The following is a 20,184-nucleotide window of genomic DNA, read 5'->3' on the forward strand; positions in this document are numbered from 1 at the left end:
TGTCGATGCTAAGATCAGGAACAAGAACAGATTGTCCAGACAACATAACTTGGACCAACTAGGGTTTATTGAGTTTTCCAGCAACAGAGTCACTTCAGAAGAGGCAAAGACTTCTTGAAAGAACAGTACACAAGATTTATATAAGTTTTAGGAAAGGAGGAACAAGATAGGGAATGGAACAAAAGTTGATCGGTCAAGGTTCCTGTTACTGGGACTTGACCCTGATCTAGTACGACATCTCTTTTACCCAGTCAAAGGGTTAAGGATTTCTTCATAATGGGATGCTGGGGCTAGACTGTTTCTTAGAATAGGTTGCACAACAGAATACCATGGCATGTCCTCATTTGGACTGCAAGCACTAATGGGAGAGTATAGACATATATGTAGGAACAAAATGAAATGCTCAAAATTTAGTAGCTCTGGATCAACACCTACTCTCATTATACTGCCTTAAAATTAAGAACACTCAGTCACCTAATTAACCAATATTATATCGATCAGAGATAATAATATAAATTAAAGATTTTGATTTACCAGTTAGTTAAAGGATGTTGCTGGCAGTGGCCTTTTAAAAAAATCATTTTAAGGTTATTCTTTTAAATATCTCAAATAGGCATGCATGTGAAAGTTCCTTGAAAACTATCTGATTCTAAAAAAAAAAATGTTAACTATTACTGAATAGCTATAGTGATTCCTTGGTAGGGATTTAAAGTGAAGAGAGTTCTCAATTCTCCTGACCCCTACTGGTACAGAAATCATTGACCAATCTACCAATAATTTGGCTGTAATATACTTGAATCTGAGTTCATGAAAGGTATAAATGCCTGATCTGATACTGGTTTTGCAGCTGGATTTGTATCTTCATAACTGAAGTGTTTGTTTATTTTTAAACCAAAGATTAGGTGGAACAAAACCACAATGGGATTTAATACAATTTCAACTTTGAAGAGGCTTCTTAGGATTTTTATTTTCATTAAGGTAACAATCCCGTTATTTGCCTTCACTCATGAGGAAATTGCAAAGCTACAGGCTGGCTTTGTTGATACAGTTGTTGGCTTCCTAAGATCCTCTTTTAGAAACAGGAGAATTAATAATTACCGAGCACACTTCCAAGATTACAGACCATCCATATTCCTGCCCAGAAGTCTAATCAACCTTTTGAAAATCCATCATTTCTGCATTCTTAGTATTTCTTCAAATGTATTACTTTTTTTAAAAACTCAGGTTGACCTTCTTGACAGAATCAAAAATATTTTTTTCTTTCTTCCGGTATTTAGGAAAGCAGATTGTAATAATGCTCAAAAAGTATCTCTCCGTCTATCTTGCAATTTGCAACTATATCTTAATTCAATAGAAATATTTTGAAATAATGCATGTGATTTTATTTTAATCAAACTAAGGAAGATTCCTAATTAAAAGAACCCAGGGTTATTTGGTTGTTATTAAAAATGTAAAGCACTCAATTGATACATTCATTGAGCTTGAATCTTTATATTTTTAAAAATAAGAAATACTTTAATAATATCCTCATTTTGCTTCCTTCATATGCCTCACAGAATTCATTTGTCTAGCAAACAATCTCTGCATGAATTGCCCTCTGAGTTACTTTTCCCATTTTCTTGAAAGAACTGAGGTAAGAAGTGGATAAGAAATTTCTTCTTCTCTAATCTTTATCTTCCATTGCCTATTATTTAAACTACAATCCTATTATCTTTATCCTTCTTGTATGGCACATTGCTCACATTCAGTTCCCGCTAACTCATAACTGTATAAATATGTATATATATACATATTTATATATATATATGTGTATATATATAAACACCCTATGTGACATTATCCTGATTAATATCATTTCCCAATATTGTCATTAGTACCTTATAGCTAAACCCCATTCTAATATCACAAAATCCTGCTCTATATCATTCAGCCAATTTACCATCATAATATTAGTATTATATGACTAATGTGAAAGTTCCTTGAACTTCATAACATTGTTTTGCCTTATATTATGTTTTTAAAGAACTAAGTAAAACATGATTTCATTGGTAGAGTTTCCTTATCCAGAAATTCCCTACATCAATGAAATCACAGGTCAAATCCCTATCCTTTAATGATAATATTGGGTGGAATGTACTTGGAAATGATATATGCTTTCAAAATGGAATTAATTCAATAGTTTTTGAATCTAGGATTTCATTATTTTGAGTTATCTCTTCACTAATGCATATTTCAGTCCCTTCCTGACTTAGTAACTGTCTTCATAAATGTCAGTGTCTTTTTAAAAATATTTTTCTAGATTACATGTAGATATAATTTTAATATTTGGGGGCTGAAATGTTATGATCCATATTTTCTCCCTACTCCCCAAGGCAGCAGTTAATATGCTATAGGTTGTACATGGGTTATCATGAAATACATATTTCAGTGTTCATCATGTTGTGAAAGAAGACACACATTGCTTATAGTAGGGAAAAATTCATATGAAAATAAAGTGGAGAATGGTATGCTTCAGTCTGCATTCAGACTCCATCAGTTCACTCTTTGGCAGTCGATAGCCTTTTTTCATCATGAATCCTTTGGAGTTGTCTTGGACTCTTGCATTACTGATATTAGTTATGTGTTAATATCATTTTTTAAAATGATCGTCTAGCCATCCTTCTAGTAATGGGCCTTTCTGAACTTGGATGACGCCATAGTTCATTACAAGGCTAGAGCTTGGCACAATGAAAAGAGATCTGGCTGTTTGAAAGAGTCATAACCTGGGTTCAGTTTTTGCCTCTGTCACTTTGAACAAGTCACTTAACCTCTCCCAGCCTCAGATTCTTCATCTGTAAAATGAGGGAGTGGGACTGAGTGTCCTCTGAGATTTATTCCGGCTCTAAATTTAAGAGCCACAATTCAATGCAGCCCATACTCAAAGTCTTTCCAATTTGGTAGGACTAGCTACAGCTTCAGATCTATTAGCTTTTGAGAAACCCTTTTTTCATCGCAATACAATGAGGCATTAACGTTGGACTTTTTTCAGAGGTCCTGAAATATCATGCCTTGGCTGGCAGGCTGCTGGTTCTTTAGATGACTGCAATTGCACCGTTATCTTTCTCTACTTCAGTCTCAGGATGAGATAACAGTACTTTAAGTGCAAAATGCATTGACTAGAAAGAAAAATTACAACTGAAAACGTCTATCTGTCATAAAATAACAAGCAAACATTCAGCTGAGATGTTGGTGGGCAGTGGGAGTAGGGGGATGGCTTAGTTCACCATGTTATCTCAGCTACCTCCTTCTTTTAAAAGTGAACTCAGTGGTAATGGCTAGTATACTGGGGAAGGGATGGACACATGATTTGCCATCATTGGCTATCTTTTTTTGTTTCCTTTTAAATTTTATTGCTGACTGTTTTCCACCAGAGGCATTTCCTCTTCACCTCTTATAACAAAGAAAAACATTTAAGCAAAACAGACAGTAAAAGCATCTGAAAGGATGGACTATATTCCAGATCCAAAATACCCCACTTCTTTATAGAGGAAATAGTGGCATTTCATGAGCAGTGTTTTTTGACTAAGATTGATCATTACAATGATTAGAATTCAACTAATTTTTAGCATTACATTAATTTCACACATTATCCTCCTACTTCTCCTTTCTCAGTTTTCATCCTTGTTGACTTCCCCATAGCATTTGATACTTCTGACTACCATTACTTCTCCATCCTTTCTCCTGCCTGAGATTTCTTGACATTGGTCCCTTCTGATTCTCCCCCCCAACTATTTGGCCACTTTTGCTTAGTCTCCTTTACCAGATCATCATCCCTGTCTTTTGTCTATTTTCCTACTACCTACAAATAAGTCCATGTCTCCTGTCTAAGATCCTCTCCTCCATTTTGTACCCAAATCCCTTTCAGGTCATCTCCAATTAGTACCTTCATTTCCTTTCTTCTCATTCTCTTCTTAACATTTTGCAATCTGTGATCCAGTTTCATTATTCAACTGAATATTTAATATTTAACCCTAAAGTTACTAATAGTCTTTTAATTGCAAAATAAAATGATACTTATCATTTTTCATCCTTCTTGACCTCTCTATAGCCTTTGACACTCTTGATCATTACTTTCTTAACAATCTTTTTCTCTGGGTTTTCATGTTTGCTCTCTCCTTGTTCTCCTCCTACTTCTCTAACTACACTTTCTCTGTGTCCCTTGCTGGATCTTCATCTAAGTCAGTGATAGGGAACCTATGGCATAGGGGCCGAAGACGGCACATAGAGTGCTCTCTGTGGGCATGCACCACCCTCCCCCACCCAGTTTGTTACTAGAAAGGCAGAAGGACTCAAGCAGAGCTGCTCCTTTCCCCCTCTCTAAGGTGCCTGACAACATTTTTTCACTTCACCTGCCCCTCTGCCCAGCAGCCCAATGGCAGTGCTTCCTCCCCTGTGTGGTGTTAAAGGGGCAGTAGCTCTTGCCCAGCACTCAGTAGGGTATAGAACTTGGTCTCTTAAAGGTTCACCATCACTGATCTAAGTGATTCCTGTACCTAGTGGAGATTTCCCAAGGCTCTGAACCTTAGTTCTCTTATGTTCTCTGTTTCACTTGGTGATCTCATTAGCTCCCATAGTTTTAAGTATAAGCTCTACTCAAAAAAAAAAAATCTCAAATCTACTTATCCAGCCCTAATTTCTCTCCTGATCTCCAGTTTGCCATATGCAAATGCCTATTGGGCATCTTGAACTGGATGTTTCATAGACATCAATGTAAACTCAACATGACCAAAACCAAACTTCTTATTTCCCTGCCACCAAAACTCTCCTCTTATCTTCATGGACACCACCATCCTCCCAGTTATCCAGGTTTGCAACCTAGATAGATGTCATTCTTGATTCCTTACTGTCTCTCTCAAGCCCAACATCCAATCATTTGTCAAGTCCTGTCATGTCAATGTTGTTAATATTTTCTTGGATATACCTTCTTCTCTCCCCTGATTGACACTACCATGGAGCAGGCCCTCACCACCTCACACTTTGCTGATTGATGTCATTGGCTTAAGACTGTCTGCATTCTGCTTGTCAAATTGATCTTCTAAATCAAAGATAGGACCACATCATTCCCTATTCGGTAAACTCCAGTGAGTCTCTATCGCCTATAGAATTTATAGAATATAAAATCCTATTGCTTTTTAAAACCTGGTCTCTTCCCCCCTTTCTAATCTTCTTAAAATCTTATTGCCTTCCATGTACTCTGTGACTCAGCTACTCCAACTCTGCTATTCTTCAAACATTATATTCCATTTCCTTAGTATGTGCATTTTTACTAATTATTCCCCAGGCTTGGAGTGATCTCCCTACTCATATCTACCTCCTGGCTTCCCAAGCTTCCTTCAGGTCTTAGCTAAAGTCTTATCTTCTGCAAGAAGTCTTTTTCAGGTGTTTTTAATCTTAGTGATTTCCCATTGGCACTACCCCCCAATTTATCCTGTATAACTATATATGGTCATATATATTACACATATATGTCTATGTGTCTAAATGTATCTTATTTGTTTTTAACTGTTTGCATGGCATCTTCCCCATTAGACTGGGAACTTGAGAGCACTAGATTTCTTTGTACCTTTCTTTGTGTCCCAATGCATAGGCCAGATCCTGGTACATAGCAGGCACTTTATAAAAGCTGGTTGTCTATAAACTATTGAATATTCTGTTGATGATGCCACCATTCTCCCTGTCACTCAGGTTTATAATCTGAGTCATTCTTGATGCTTCCCTTTCTCTCAACCCTCATTTCTAAAGTTTTACCAGTTCTAGCTCTAGAACATCCCCTCTCCACTTGCAAAGCCACCATCCTCATTCCAGTCCCTATCACTTTTCATCTGGACTATTGCAATAGACCACCAATTTCTTTGCCTGCCTCGAGTCTCTGGCCCCTCTCCAATCTATATTCTTTCAAATTGATATTCCAAAAACAAAGGTCTACCTTTGTCACTTCCCTGATCAGAAAGCTCTGGTAATACCTTTTTTTTTTATTGGAATCTATACGAATTCTTCTGTTGCACATGTTCAAGCCTTTCAAGATGTGACTCTAGTCTGTATTTCCAGGCCTAATGTATATTATTTTCTATTGTGCATTCTGTGTTCCATTCCAGTTGGTCTTATTGTTATTCCCTGTGTACAATGTTCTGTCTCCTCTCTGACTTTAAACAAGCTGGGCCCCATACCTGGAATGTGCCCCTTTGTCATCTTCAGCCTGTGGAATCTTTGCCCTTCTTTGGGGCTTTCTTCACCTACTGCATGAAAAATGTCATCCCAGATCCTCCCATTTGCTAGTGGCCTCCCTCTGGAAATAACATTATAGTTACTCTGCATATATTTTCTTTTTCTTTTTCTCCTCAATAGAATGTAATCCCCTTGTGGGCAGGAGGAACCATTTGGACTTTGAATTTGTACTCCTGCTAAGGCAACTGGTAGCACCTTGAAGAGAAATCTGTGGCTAGAGTTAGAAAGACCTCAGCTCAAACCTTAGGGAGCTTAAATCTCTGTCTCAGTTTCCTCAACTGAAAAAAGGGAAATAATAACAGCACCCACCTCATAGGATTGGTGGTATAATAAATGAGAGTGTTTGTAAAAGCAGTAGCTGGCACATAGTAGGTGTGATATGAATGTGTATTTCCACCCTTTCCCTTCCCCTATTGTCTAACAAAGGGCCTGACATATACTAATGCTAATTAAGTATTCATTCAATGAATCACTGAGGGGATATGTGTTTGTTTTAGCTTTCCAGTATTTCTCTGAATTCTTCTTTGTGTAAGTGTTAAAATTAATGATTTGCCTAAATATATGAAATACAAAAGGGTAGAAAAGACGTTAACCTAACTAAATATTATTCCAGTGCTTGGCTCAGCCAGGACTTGTTAACCTTCAGTCAGAATTTAACTATCTCCAAAAGACAGGAAAGGAAAACCAGCTATCCACTCACCCAAGACAATGACTGGAACTGAAGGTGACTCCTAAGGCCAACTTTCTTCCTTGAGCCGACCTTTTTGAAGCCAACTTCCTTCTTGGAGTTCACTCTCTCCTTCTTGGAGTGACTCCCTTCTTGGAGTCCACTCTCTATTAGCCTCCTTCACCAGACTCCCTCCTCAGGGATTTTCATGGCTTTTATGGTGGTTTCCTGTCCCTGTCACCTTTTCATGGGGGCCAATCACAGTTTCCAAATTGTCTGAGTTCTCACCTTTGGAACCACACCTTTCTGAGCATGTGAACTCTTAAGTTTCTGGCTTGTTCTCACCTAGCATCAAGTTAGGTGTGAACTCACAAAGAACCAAGAATTCCCTTTCACATTTGTTCATCATTCCTTAAAGCATTGTTTTGTTCTATGCATATGTCAACATTAGTTCAGTTATTCTGCAGTTGAAAGATCATAACATCATAGATTCCATACTGAAAGGGGTCAAAATGGCCTTTTAGTTTGACCATTTCTCTTCCCAAATAAGAACCTGAAACGTACAGGGTTTAAGTATTTGCTCAAGTTTACACAGGTAGCAAGTGGTGAAGGGCAGGATTTGAACACAGGTCCTCTGAATTTGTGAACCTGTGCACTTCCAGTGTACCATTCAGTGTATTTGCAGTCACTCCATTTTTTGTGCTACCCTAGTTTCTGCAATTATGCATACTTATGAATACATGGGGCTCTTTTTGTCCTGTTTTGACCTTCTTCTGAGAATATGTCAAGTAGTTAAGTCAAAAGGAATGAACAGTTTAGTGATTTTTCTCACATAATTCCAAATTGTTTTCCCATATTGTTGAATCCATTCACAGCTCTCTCAACAGGTTAATAATGTGCCAGTTTCCCCAACAATGCTTTCAACACTGATTTTTTTTCTTTATTTAGCTTTTTTATCATCTGGAGTCAAACCTTGAGTTTGTATACCAGCTCTATTTCTTACTACCTATGTAACCCTAGGCAAGCAAACAATCAACATGTATTAAGCACTTATGTTCCAAGCACAATGCTTAGTTTATTAAGTTGCTTAATCTTTTGGGGTTTTAGGTTCTTTGCCTATGAAATGAGAAGGTTGGACAAGATGCAGATGTCAAACTCTAGCAGGCTACAAGAGCTCCAGTAGGACTAAGCTAAATTAAAATGTAATTGGGAAATGTTTAACAAAAGAAATAAAAATACAATGCAACATAGATAATGTTAATTTGTGATTTTCTAAGTGAATATGAGTAGGGAATCTGTTTTTATTTGAGTCTGACATCACTACAGTAGACTACTATCATTACATTTCTCTCCAGCTATAAATCTAAAGTGTATTTATTTTGATTAGATGGTGGTCCTTAAAGTTAATAAATTCAAGATGGAGGTGGAGTTTTAAAGATCAAGTGGCAGATTGTTTTATATACAAATAAATTAAAGTCTTATCTATTATCACTCTCCATTACCCACTAGCACTTTTCCCTAATCATATTATCTTTTTTAGGAACAACCATACTTCATAGCAGCTGTATAGTCCTCAGCCAATCTGAATGCATACTGAAAAAAGGCGAATTTCATCTTATGGTGGTGTCTCAGTCATGTCCTTCCTTTCTAACTCCATGGAAGATTAAATTTGTATGAGGTCACAAAAACCTTCCCTGCACACCAGTTCCCTTATTAGAAATGATTCATTTTAGATTAAAGTTTTGTTCTCTGCTACCCTCAAGACCTTGACTTTATAGCAAATATCAAATAATTTTCCTGTTTTACACATACTCATTCTAATAGAACTACATCTGTCTTCAACACAATTAATTCCTTTCTTTCAACACAAAAGCTGCCTAATCTGTGTATCAGTTATGGCAAAGGTGAAAGCTTCACCTTGTTGCAGGTAACTTTTGATCTGTCTGCTTGTTCCATTGTACATGAAATTTTAATATCAGCCTACCAAAAATATAAATAAACCTACTATGGAAAAAGAAAGCATGATGTTTTACAAAAACATTAAGAATAACTGATATTTACATGGCACTCTGTAGACTATAAATTGTTTTGGTAAATTAGTACATGTAATCATCACAAGAATCTGAGAGAGAAGCAAGGCAGGTGCTATTATTTCTATTTCATAGTCAAGCCCAGAGAAAGTCAGCATCTTACCCAGCAGCCTTAGGTGAAAGAGCAGACTTTCAGATCCAGAAATTCTGACTTCAAATCTGTCTCCTACATCACAACTGCATTTCTAAGTCCATTCCAATTGTCGTTGGTTCTTCGTTTCAAAGAGGACCAGTGGCGTCATAGGGTGATGTCTTGACTTGTGTGTGAATTGGATTTAAGTAAGGCAGATTTGCACAAAGTTGTCATCCTTACTTTCTCTTCCAAAACTCATTGAAACATTCATTAATCTATAGCCCTCCCTCCATTATCCATTGCTATCATTTTTTAAAAAATAGTTATTTTGTGAAATGATGAGTCAACAAACATATATTAAACACTTAACATATGCTGGGTACCATGATAAGTGGGAGGTGGTACAAAGAAAGTCAAAAATGAATGTGTTTATATTTTTATTCTCATCATGATACACTGAGCATGCATCAACCTTATACTTTGTTTGAAAATTGGCATGTTGATTCATTGTTTCTGTCTCCTCATATTTAATCTTCAGCTTGACTAGAACCTGGACTAATGGATTAATGGATTAACTAATGGCCTATGGACGAATACTTGATGATACGTGTCCCTGCTTCACAGCTCCTAGCTCTCCCTCTCCTCTGATGGCTGTTCCGTGTTCTTTTTCAGATTCCGACCTGAGTATGCGCACACTCAGCACCCCTAGCCCAGCCCTGATCTGTCCACAGAACTTGCAAGGCTTTCAGAATGGAAGAGGTTCTTCCACCTCATCTTCCTCCATCACAGGAGAGACTGTGGCCATGGTCCACTCTCCCCCTCCAACCCGCCTCACCCATCCTCTCATCCGGCTAGCCTCGAAACAACAAAAAGAACAGGCGCACATCGACCGCCTCCCAGACCACTCCATGGTCCAGATATTTTCTTTTCTACCCACCAACCAGCTGTGCCGCTGTGCTCGCGTGTGCCGTCGCTGGTACAACCTGGCGTGGGACCCCCGCCTCTGGAGGACTATTCGTTTGACAGGCGAGACCATCAATGTGGACCGAGCCCTCAAAGTACTAACCCGCAGGCTTTGTCAGGACACCCCTAATGTATGTCTCATGTTGGAGACGGTGACTGTCAGTGGCTGCAGGCGGCTAACAGACAGAGGACTTTATACCATTGCCCAGTGCTGCCCAGAACTGAGGCGTCTAGAGGTTTCAGGCTGTTACAACATCTCCAATGAAGCTGTTTTCGACGTGGTGTCCCTCTGTCCCAACCTGGAGCACCTGGATGTGTCAGGTAACTGAAAACAACACTAACACGTCATTGATGCTATGAGAGGTTCTCAGAAAGTCCTTCCTAATTATACCCTAAAAGTACATACTCCACATGGGCACTGTTAGGTGGCTCAGTGGATTGAGAGCCAGTCCTGGATTCAAATATGGCCTCAGACACTTCCTAGCTATGTGACTCTGGGCAAGTCACTTAACCCCCCATTGCCTAGCCCTTACCACTCTTCTCTCTTGGAACTAATGCACAATATTGATTCTATAAGACAGAGGGTAAGAATATTTTTTAAGCATATACTCTAGGCACCACAAACTCCCTGGCTTAACAATCCTCTCTGGAGAGTTTAGGGCTACTGAGAAGGGAAAGGTAGATGGAACATGAGCCATACTTTCTGGGAGAGCCAGCCTAAAGATAGCAATGGAATATAAAATGAAACAATTCTGAGGACAGAATGTCTTACTCTTTTTGGTCTTTGAATCCCAACTCTCACCCCATCCAGTACCTACCTGGCACCACAGTAGCTACTTTAAAAAATGCCTTTTGGTTGATTGATAGTGTCATCTACACAAGCATTCCCCCTTTCGCCAACTAGCTGTCAATTTCATAAGGAAGAATTATAATTCACTTTTATTACTTACCTCCCCTCAATAGATTCTCTCTTCCCTAATTTTGCCTTTTATTCCTTACTTCTACTACTACTACTACTATCACCACCACCATCACCATTACCACCACCACTACTAAATTACTATTTATAATACCATTATTTACCTTATTCCTCCTCCTCCCACCTACTACTATTTATAACAATATTATTACCACGGCCACTATTACTACCGCTACCACTGCTACTAAATTAGTATTTACTATTAATAATAATACCATTACCTACTTTACTGCTACTATGAATATGATTACTACTACTACTACTACTACTACTACTACTATAACTATCTGATCCTCTTTACCCTTGGCTCTTCCTTGTAGAGAAAAGAGGTAATAAACGTTCCTACTGAGGGAAAGAGGAACTATCAATGGTAATCTGAGCCATAGGATGCAACCCATATTCTTTGCATTCTTATATATTTACTTCTCTACTTCACTTCATCCTTGTCCCACTATTAGTGATTAATCCTAACCTTTAATATTCCTGCCCATCTAATGGGATTAAGAATGGATACATCTAAAAGTCCCTCTATAGTTTGCTGATCTTGGGGATGCTAACAAATGCACGAGGAAAGGCTGTTTCTTTAAACATCACCAGCCATGTTAATTTTACATCTTTTGATAATTAAGGTCTTCATTCGTGGTGTGAAGGACATAGCTATTGAATCAGAAGAGTTTATTACAGAGAGGAAAGCCCAACAGTACTGATTCATTTCAAAGTCTCTCTAGAGATGAAGAATAAAGCCCAGACGACCTCCTTGGGCACCAGAGGCTAATCCCTCAAGGACGAACTCAGTCTTTTCTTCATCTCATTCGCATCCTAATCATAGGATGAATAGTTGAGAGGCTGATATCAGTAAAATGTGTTAAGGATTTTCTGTAATTGAAAAGTATGGCCAGTACCTTGAGGGATTTAAAAGAGAGAGAGAGAGAGAGAGAGAGAGAGAGAGAGAGAGAGAGAGAGAGAGAGAGAGAGAGAGAGAGAGAGAGAGAGAGAGAATAAGAGAGAATAAGACAAAAACCGTTTTGAGAGAGAAATAAAAATAGCTTGGAGTTGGCTAGTGTCTTCGGTGACCAATACCCCATCTGAGACAATATCTAACTTCCTCAGTTTGCTCTTTCTTTAGAGGTAATGCAGCTGCATTTTTTTTTTACCTAGAATAATGACAGACCATTCCTTTACTCAGATTCTTTTCCTGGCTACAGAGCATCTAGTCACTCTCCTGGCTCATCTGGCTTCACAGCAGGGCAACATCAACTGCATTTTTGTCCGAGTACTGAATGTTCAGTTAGTTGTGATTGGGGGAAAGCCATTGGCATTGACATAAATGCCTGTGAATGTTTCTGTGAGAAGCTCTGGAAAAAGAAATGCTCTGGAAATCGAGGCAGGATGATACAGTGAAATGAATATTATACTACAGAGGACCTGGGCTGAAGTCCAATTTCTACTGCTACAAACTAATCCTGGACAAATCAGTTAACTTCTCTAGGCCTTTTTCTTCATTTGTTGGAGGGCCAGACTGACAGCCTCTTTGTCTTTTTCAGTTGGAAAGTCCCCCAGTTCTCCAAGCTGCTCTCCCTATAGTTTTGTTCTGTTTTGTTTATTTTGCATAATAGATAATTCAGACTGGAAGTCCCTAGTTCTGCTTAGAGATGCTCTTCATCTGGCCTTCACAGAGGCAGCAAACTGTAGGTATATGTGGAAGGAGGAGACTTTAAAATTCTGGCATAGAGTAGCAACTCTGGTTGTATTGGGAAAAGCACATTCCTGGCCTTTCTTGGTTGGCTGGCTGAGTATTTCTTGGCAACTCTGCCACCAGACACTTAAACCATTACCTGGAAACATCTTCAAGGCCTCCAAAGGCTGCTGGTGGTGGCTCTACCTCATATATTGTCAATTCTAGGAGAATCTGGAAACTCGCTAAAAGTTTAACAGAGAGAAATTCTAGAAATATCAGAGAGGCTTCTCTAGCCTACTGGTACCCTTGGGGTTTGGAACTAGTGCTCTGCAGAGGTGGCCCTTCCAAACTCAGCTCATGAGTTATCTGATTTGGGATCACTCAAACTTTCTCCCAATCATAAGCATCATTCTCACTGAGGTGCAAAAATATTTATTAATAAGATCAATCAAACAATCAATAAACACATATTACGTGGCAGGCACTGTGGCAAGTGCTGGATATACAGAAAGATCATCTCTGCCCTCGTGGATCTTACAGTCAACAAACAAACAAAAAAACTACAAAACAAGCTATATAAAGATTCAAAGGAAATAATTAACTGAAAAAAAGTCACTAGATAATGGCTAGATTGTACTTTGACCTATTTTAAAGATAGGTCATGGAAATACCAGGTAAAACTGCTTTAGCTAAAGGTTGGGGCATCCAGGTGGCATGGTGGAAAGAATACTGGGGGATGGGGGGGTTGAAAAGACCTGAATTTAAATCTGGCCTCAGATACATCCTAGCTTTATGACCCTGGGCAAATCATTTAACTTCTGTTTGCCTCAGTTACCTAAATTATAAAAAGGGGAAAGTACCTACCTGCCAGGTTATTGGTAGGGATCAAATGAGAGAATACTCGTAAAGCTCTAAGCATAGTCCGAGCATATAGTAACTGCTAAATAAATGCTATTATTAATCCAGGCATAGCGCTGTACTATCTACTACACCACTAGGCATATCTAAATATGATAAAAACATCAAAGAAGAATATTAGTGGAGGATTTTACTGTTTAATATACATGTTATAGTTCTGAGATAATGTCTGGTCTCAAAATCAGGAGGACCTGCATTCAAGATCCACATCTGATACATATGGGCTCTTGGATCCTAATATAGCTACCATGCATTGGTAAAGGGAGTTCCTTAACTGGAAGTTGCCTATGCCAATGAAATCATATGTGGTTAAAAAATAGTTTCAGTAATTAAGTAATAATTATTATTCAATGTTCATAAAATATGTCTAATTCCTCCAATAAAATATCTGTATGCAAAAACAATTTGTCAAGCGCTATCTTAGAATCAATACAGGGGGGCAGCTTGGTAGCTCAGTGGATTGAGAGCCAGACCTAGAGATGGGAGGTCTTAGGTTCAAATCTGACCTCAGATACTTCCCAGCTGTGTGACCCTGGGCAAGTCACTTGACCCCCATTGCCTATCCTTACCACTCTTCTGCCTTGGAGCCAATACACAGTATTTGACTCCAAGATGGAAGGTAAGGGTTTAAAAAAAATCAATACAGGCTTAGGTTTGAATCCTGCCTCCAACATTGCCTGGGAAAATGATGGGTAAATCATTCAATTCCTCGGAGCTTCAACTTCCATCTCTGTAAAATGGTGGTGGTACTAACTTCACCTGATTGTTGTAACAATTAAGTGAAATAATATATGCAAAATGCTTTGTAAATCTTAGGGCCATATAAAAATTATAGCTAATGCTGTTACTTTGTCTTGACCTGTGATTTCAGTGGGGAACTCTCTAGACTGGGAAAACTCTGCACTGATCTAAGTTGGAAACCATCTGTGACTCAGAGAGAGTCTCTTCAGACACTGAGAAGTTAAAACTTGTCAGCCAGGCAGGACTTGAACTCTGACTCTAGAAATGAATATCCTTACTCTAGTAATAATCTTACATTTATATAACACTTTAAGATTGAGTTCTGATTACCTCCATTTTACAGATGAAGAAATTGAGAGCAACAGAGAGTTAGTTCCTTGCCCACAGTCTATAACTAGTATGTATCTGAGGCTGGATTTGAGCTAAGGTTCCTACCTCCAGGTCCAGGACTCTTATCGACTTTACTACCTACCTGCCTGTATTATATAATCTTCCCTCTATTACACAAGCTGTATCTCCCATTATTATTACTTTGTTGTCTTGCCATTCTCTTTAATGAAATTGTAGGGTTTTTTATAATTAGATTACTTAGTTTCTAATTAATTTTTATTTGTCTTTCTATGAACCCCTGAGTATAACTTTTATTGCATTATGATCTGAAATGATGCATTTATTTTATTTTTCTGCATTTGATTGTGAAGTTTTTATATCCTGATACATGGTCATTTTTTGTGCCATGTAATGCTAAAAAGAAGATATATTCCTTGCTATTCCCATTTAATTTTCCCCAGAGAAAATCTGTCATATCTATCTTTTCTAAAATTCTATTCATTTCCTTCACATTTTTCTTGTTTATTTTTTTTGTTAGATTTGTCTAGTTCTGAGAAGATAAAGTTGATGTCCCCCAGTAGTACAGTTTTACTATTTCCTCTTGAAACATTTAATTTCTCCCTTAAAAATCTGGAGGCTGTACAATTTGGTGCATATATGCTTAGTATTGCTGTTACTTCATTGTCTATGAATACCTTTTATCGAGATATAATTTCCCTCCTTATCTCTTTTAATTAGGTCTATTTTTTTAAAAAAATTATTTAATTAATTTAGAGCATTTTCCCGTGGTTACAGGATTCATGTTCTATCCTTCCCCTTACCCCCTCCAGGAGCCGAGGCACAATTCCACTGGGTTTTACATGTGTCATGGACCAAGACAATTAGGTCTATTTTTGCATTAGCTTTGTCTGAGATCATGATTTCTTATTATTAGTTTTTTGCTGATTTGAGCAAATTGAAAATAAGCAGTTATTTTACTTAGACTTGATATTCACATAATATTATAGTCCTATTCAGGAAACTGGATTTCTAAAAAGAAGCTAGAATGCAGTCCCATTAGTGAAAGATTCAAGTAGACATTGCTTACAACTGAGGCAGCTTTTGTGATGGAGTGGTACAGTGGATAGAGTGCCAGACCTAGAATCCAGATGATAACAAATTCAAATCCAATTTCAGACACTTACAAGCTGTGTGACCCAAGTCACTTAAGCCGATTTGCCTCCATTTCTTCATCTGTAAAATAGGAACAAATAATAGTACCAACCTTGAAAGGTTGTTGCGAGGATCAAATGAAATAATAATTGTAAAGCACTTAGCACAGTGCCTGGCATATGGTAAGTACCATATAAATGTTATTACTATTATGCCCTTAAAGCCATTAGTCAGGCTTTGTAGAGAGATCCTTTTTGCATTCTTAAGAAGGAGGAAATGGGTTTCCACTAATGAGAGGAAGCTGAATTTAAAAGTATTTTAGCAGTAACTTTAACAGAAATAAACCATAAATCAATAATGGGCACAAACCTCACTAATTTGTTCAACCTAAATATAAATATTGCTTTTCCCCTCCAAGCCATGAATCTAAGCAAAGCTATTTTTTTTGTTTTCTTTCTAAACAAATATCTAGTGAGTCAGTTTGTCCCAGAACTGAGCCTATCTCTTTTTCTCAAACTATTAAGCAGGAATAAGTCCAGAATATCATTGCATTCATAATCTCAATGAATAACAGCTCATTCATTTCAAGCACCTCTTTTTAGTATGAAGGTATACATTTCCCCCCACCAAACACTGTGGCCTTTCTGAAATGTAAGAGATTGATATTTTGCTTCAGATGGGGCTAGTAGAATTCAAAAGAAAGAAAATCAAAGCTCATTTTGAGAGCTGAGGGGCCAAAGCCCTTGGGGAATAGAAAGAGACTGGCTGTCCCTGCTATTTCTAACACAGACTAGAGGCACTGTGTGGTCTCCATCCCCATTCCTACCTTTCTGTGCCCCACCGACCTCATCCTCAGGCTTCTGGTACCTGTATACAAAGTATACAAAACCTAAAGAAGAAAAGACGAGGCTTCATGTGTGCTCCTCCCATTCTAAAAATAGAAATGATATTGGATCAATAGAGCAGAGCTGGGAGTCTTTAATGTGCGAAATATCTCTATTCTCCCAGACTGGGGTTGGAGTGGGGGATTATTCCTTCCCTACCACCACCTGGCCTGGGTGACTTTTTTTAAACCTCCTCACTCCTAGATAGGAGAGTCCTGTGATAACTTTCTGAGTAGTCAGTCCCCTCAGAAGGTAGGAGAAAACCTGTTCTGACTGTTCACACCACTCAGGAACTCTGGGAGCTCTCTATGTTGTGCTGCCCTGACCTTGGGGATCTGCACAGAGACAGAAAAGATAAGTGCATCCAAGAGAATTACATGGTAACAGAGAGGAATAGCCATAACAACAAATGGTTGCAACTAGAGAGAATATAAAACTGAAGAGGTGAGATGGAAATGAACACTTTTGAGTTTTTTTTTTTGTGGGGAGGAGAAATATGCTGGACAGGAAATATACTGGTTGCTAAGAAATTATGATTCATGTTGTGGTTACATTCCAATTATAAGCTGTTCACCCTTTAAGTACTCAAAATATTATGGCAGAAAGTAGAGAGAAGATAAAAGCAAGATTTCTTTTTCCTTGCTGTAAGCAAGATTCTATCTTTCTTTATCTCCTCTGCCATACTAAAGGGAAGGAGCTGTGATTTCATCAGCATGGAAAACTCCTATTATGGGAATTCTCTCCATCAATGCAGACCCCAACTACTTCCAATGATAACAACACCTTCCATTTATAATGCCTTGATGTTTACAAAACACCTAATAAATATTACGTCATTTAATTCTCATAACTACACTGTAAGGCAGGGCTATTATCCCCATTGTTTTCATATGAAGGAACTGAAGTTCAGAAATGTTAAGGGACTTGTCCAAGGTCACACAGTACTTCAATGGTGGAAGCCTTATTTGAGCCCAGGTCTTCTTCACTCAAAGTCACCCTTTACCCCAGGATCCCATATTATACTCTCCAAGCACTGTTCAGATCAGGGGTCAGCAACATATGGCTCTTTTGATGGCCAGATATGGTTCTTTCTGCAGGAGCCATAAAGTCCATTTTTTTTCAGGCACTGTTACAGGAGAGCACTGTATGGCTCTCACAAAATTACATTTTAAAAAATGTGGCGTTTATGGCTCTCACAGCCAAAAAGGTTGCCGACCCCTGGATCAGATGTTTGGTTTTGCTTTGAACAGAGGGAGTTGGATAGAGAACTACTCTAGTTCTCATTATCTATGCACTAGATTGGTATATTGATTTCATTCTTCTCTGAGGCATAGTCCAAGGAAATTGGATTTGGAGTTAGGAAACCTGGGTTCAAATCCTGCCTCAGACATTTACTAGATGTATAAGTATAACCCTGAGTATATCACCTAACTGCTCTGTGACTCAGTTTCCCCATCTATAAAACAAAGATTTTAGACTTGATGCCCTTTAAAATCCATTCTTGTTCTAAACCTATGAATCTGCAGAGAGTCAGAGACAGAGAAAGGTAGAGGAGAGAGAGAGTCAGAGACAGAGAGAGAGAGGTTAGCTCTAGGGCATTGACTGATGTATGAAATGCATACCATAGCTACATAGAACATGGAGCCCTTAAACCTAGGTGAGTCAAGACTTCTGTTTATTAAATAAGCTTGCACAGTACATAGAGCACCAGGCCTGGAGAATCTGGGTTCAAATCTGATCTCAGACACTTCCTAGCAGTGTGACCCTGGGCAAGGCACTTAATCCCCGAATATCTAGTTCTCTTCTCTTCTGTCTTAAAACTGATACTTAGTCAGAAGGGAAGGGAAGGGAACGGTTGAAGGCAAGATGGAGGAAGGTATGGAGGGAGGAAGTTTATTTCTCTGAAAAATGTCATCAACTTCCAGAGAAATGATGCAGTCTGATTGCAGATTGAAGCATCCTGTTTGGGACAGCTATGTGGCCTAGGGATAGAGAACCAGGCATAGAGGCTGAAAGGTCTCCATTCTGGTTCAAATCTAGCCTCAGACACTTCGCAGCTGTGTGACCCTGGGCAAGTCACTTAACCCCAATTGCCTAACTCTAGCCCTTATTGTGTTCTGCTTTGGAAGGGATACCTATCATCCTTCTAAGACAGAAAGTAAGGATTTAAAAAACTAACAAAGAGCGGCTTACTATGGATAGAGTAAATGCCTCTCCTGAATTAAAAATTGGGACCATAAAGAAAAATCAGTTGTCAGTGGTGGCTGCAGGGAAGAGGGGGACATCCCCATATCCCTCCCACTGCTGCCAGCAGATTACAACAAACAGAGCTGGAGCCATGGGAAGAAGTATCCTGTCAGTTGGATTTCACAGAATCTTTTTTCTCTCTGTACAGGATGCTCTAAAGTCACTTGCATCAGTCTGACCCGGGAAGCCTCCATCAAGCTGTCCCCTCTCCACGGCAAACAGATTTCCATCCGCTACTTGGATATGACAGACTGCTTTGTCCTGGAGGATGAGGGTCTGCACACAATCGCGGCACATTGCACCCAGCTGACTCACCTGTACCTGCGCCGCTGCGTCCGCATCACGGACGAGGGCCTCCGCTTCCTGATGATCTACTGCGGCTCTATCAAGGAGCTGAGCGTGAGTGACTGCCGTTTCGTCAGTGACTTTGGCCTGCGGGAGATCGCCAAGCTGGAATCGCGTCTGCGCTATCTCAGCATCGCCCACTGCGGCCGGGTCACAGACGTGGGCATCCGTTACGTGGCCAAGTACTGCAGCAAACTGCGCTACCTGAACGCGCGGGGCTGCGAGGGCATCACGGACCACGGGGTGGAATATCTAGCCAAAAATTGCACAAAACTCAAGTCTCTAGACATTGGGAAGTGCCCTTTGGTGTCGGACACTGGCCTGGAATGCCTGGCCCTTAACTGCTTCAATCTGAAGCGCCTGAGCCTCAAGTCCTGTGAGAGCATCACGGGGCAGGGCCTCCAGATCGTAGCCGCCAACTGCTTCGACCTGCAGATGCTGAACGTGCAGGACTGCGAGGTGTCCGTGGAGGCTCTACGCTTTGTGAAACGCCATTGCAAGCGCTGTATCATAGAGCACACCAACCCTGCCTTCTTTTGAATGGATGCCCACTACCTAGGAGCTCTTTCTCTAAAAATCAAAAAACAAAACAACAAAAAAGTCTGTTTTTTTAACAAAAAAAAAATGTTAAAGACAGTATATGTAAGCACATGCCATTCTCATTTGCAACAGCTGTTTGTTCTTTTGGGGGTTTTTTAGGCTTTGAAGCTCTTGGGAATCAGCTTTTGATTATTTGTCATGATCTACATGGGGTCAAAGAAAACAAAAATAAGCCTGTTTCTATTGTAGCTGTTTCCTCCTTGTTTCTGGTTGGGTCGTTGTAGGTAGCTTCCCTCAGAGGGCCTCAGCAGGC

General features: G+C 39.2%; 1 protein-coding gene across 1 annotated transcript in view; it reads left to right on the top strand.

Moving 5' to 3' along the window:
- Positions 1-19,871, top strand: part of FBXL7 (F-box and leucine rich repeat protein 7) — a 427,394-nt gene extending 407,523 nt beyond the window's left edge. Inside the window, exons 3-4 of the mRNA XM_044665534.1 lie at positions 9,767-10,378; positions 19,135-19,871. Of these exons, the coding sequence (XP_044521469.1) occupies positions 9,767-10,378; positions 19,135-19,871 (1,349 nt within the window). The remainder of the gene's footprint in view (positions 1-9,766; positions 10,379-19,134) is intronic.
- The last annotated feature ends 313 nt before the right edge of the window (positions 19,872-20,184 follow it).

The sequence above is a fragment of the Gracilinanus agilis genome, chromosome 1 (assembly GCF_016433145.1).
Source record: "Gracilinanus agilis isolate LMUSP501 chromosome 1, AgileGrace, whole genome shotgun sequence".
NCBI classification, from domain to species: Eukaryota; Metazoa; Chordata; class Mammalia; order Didelphimorphia; family Didelphidae; genus Gracilinanus; species Gracilinanus agilis.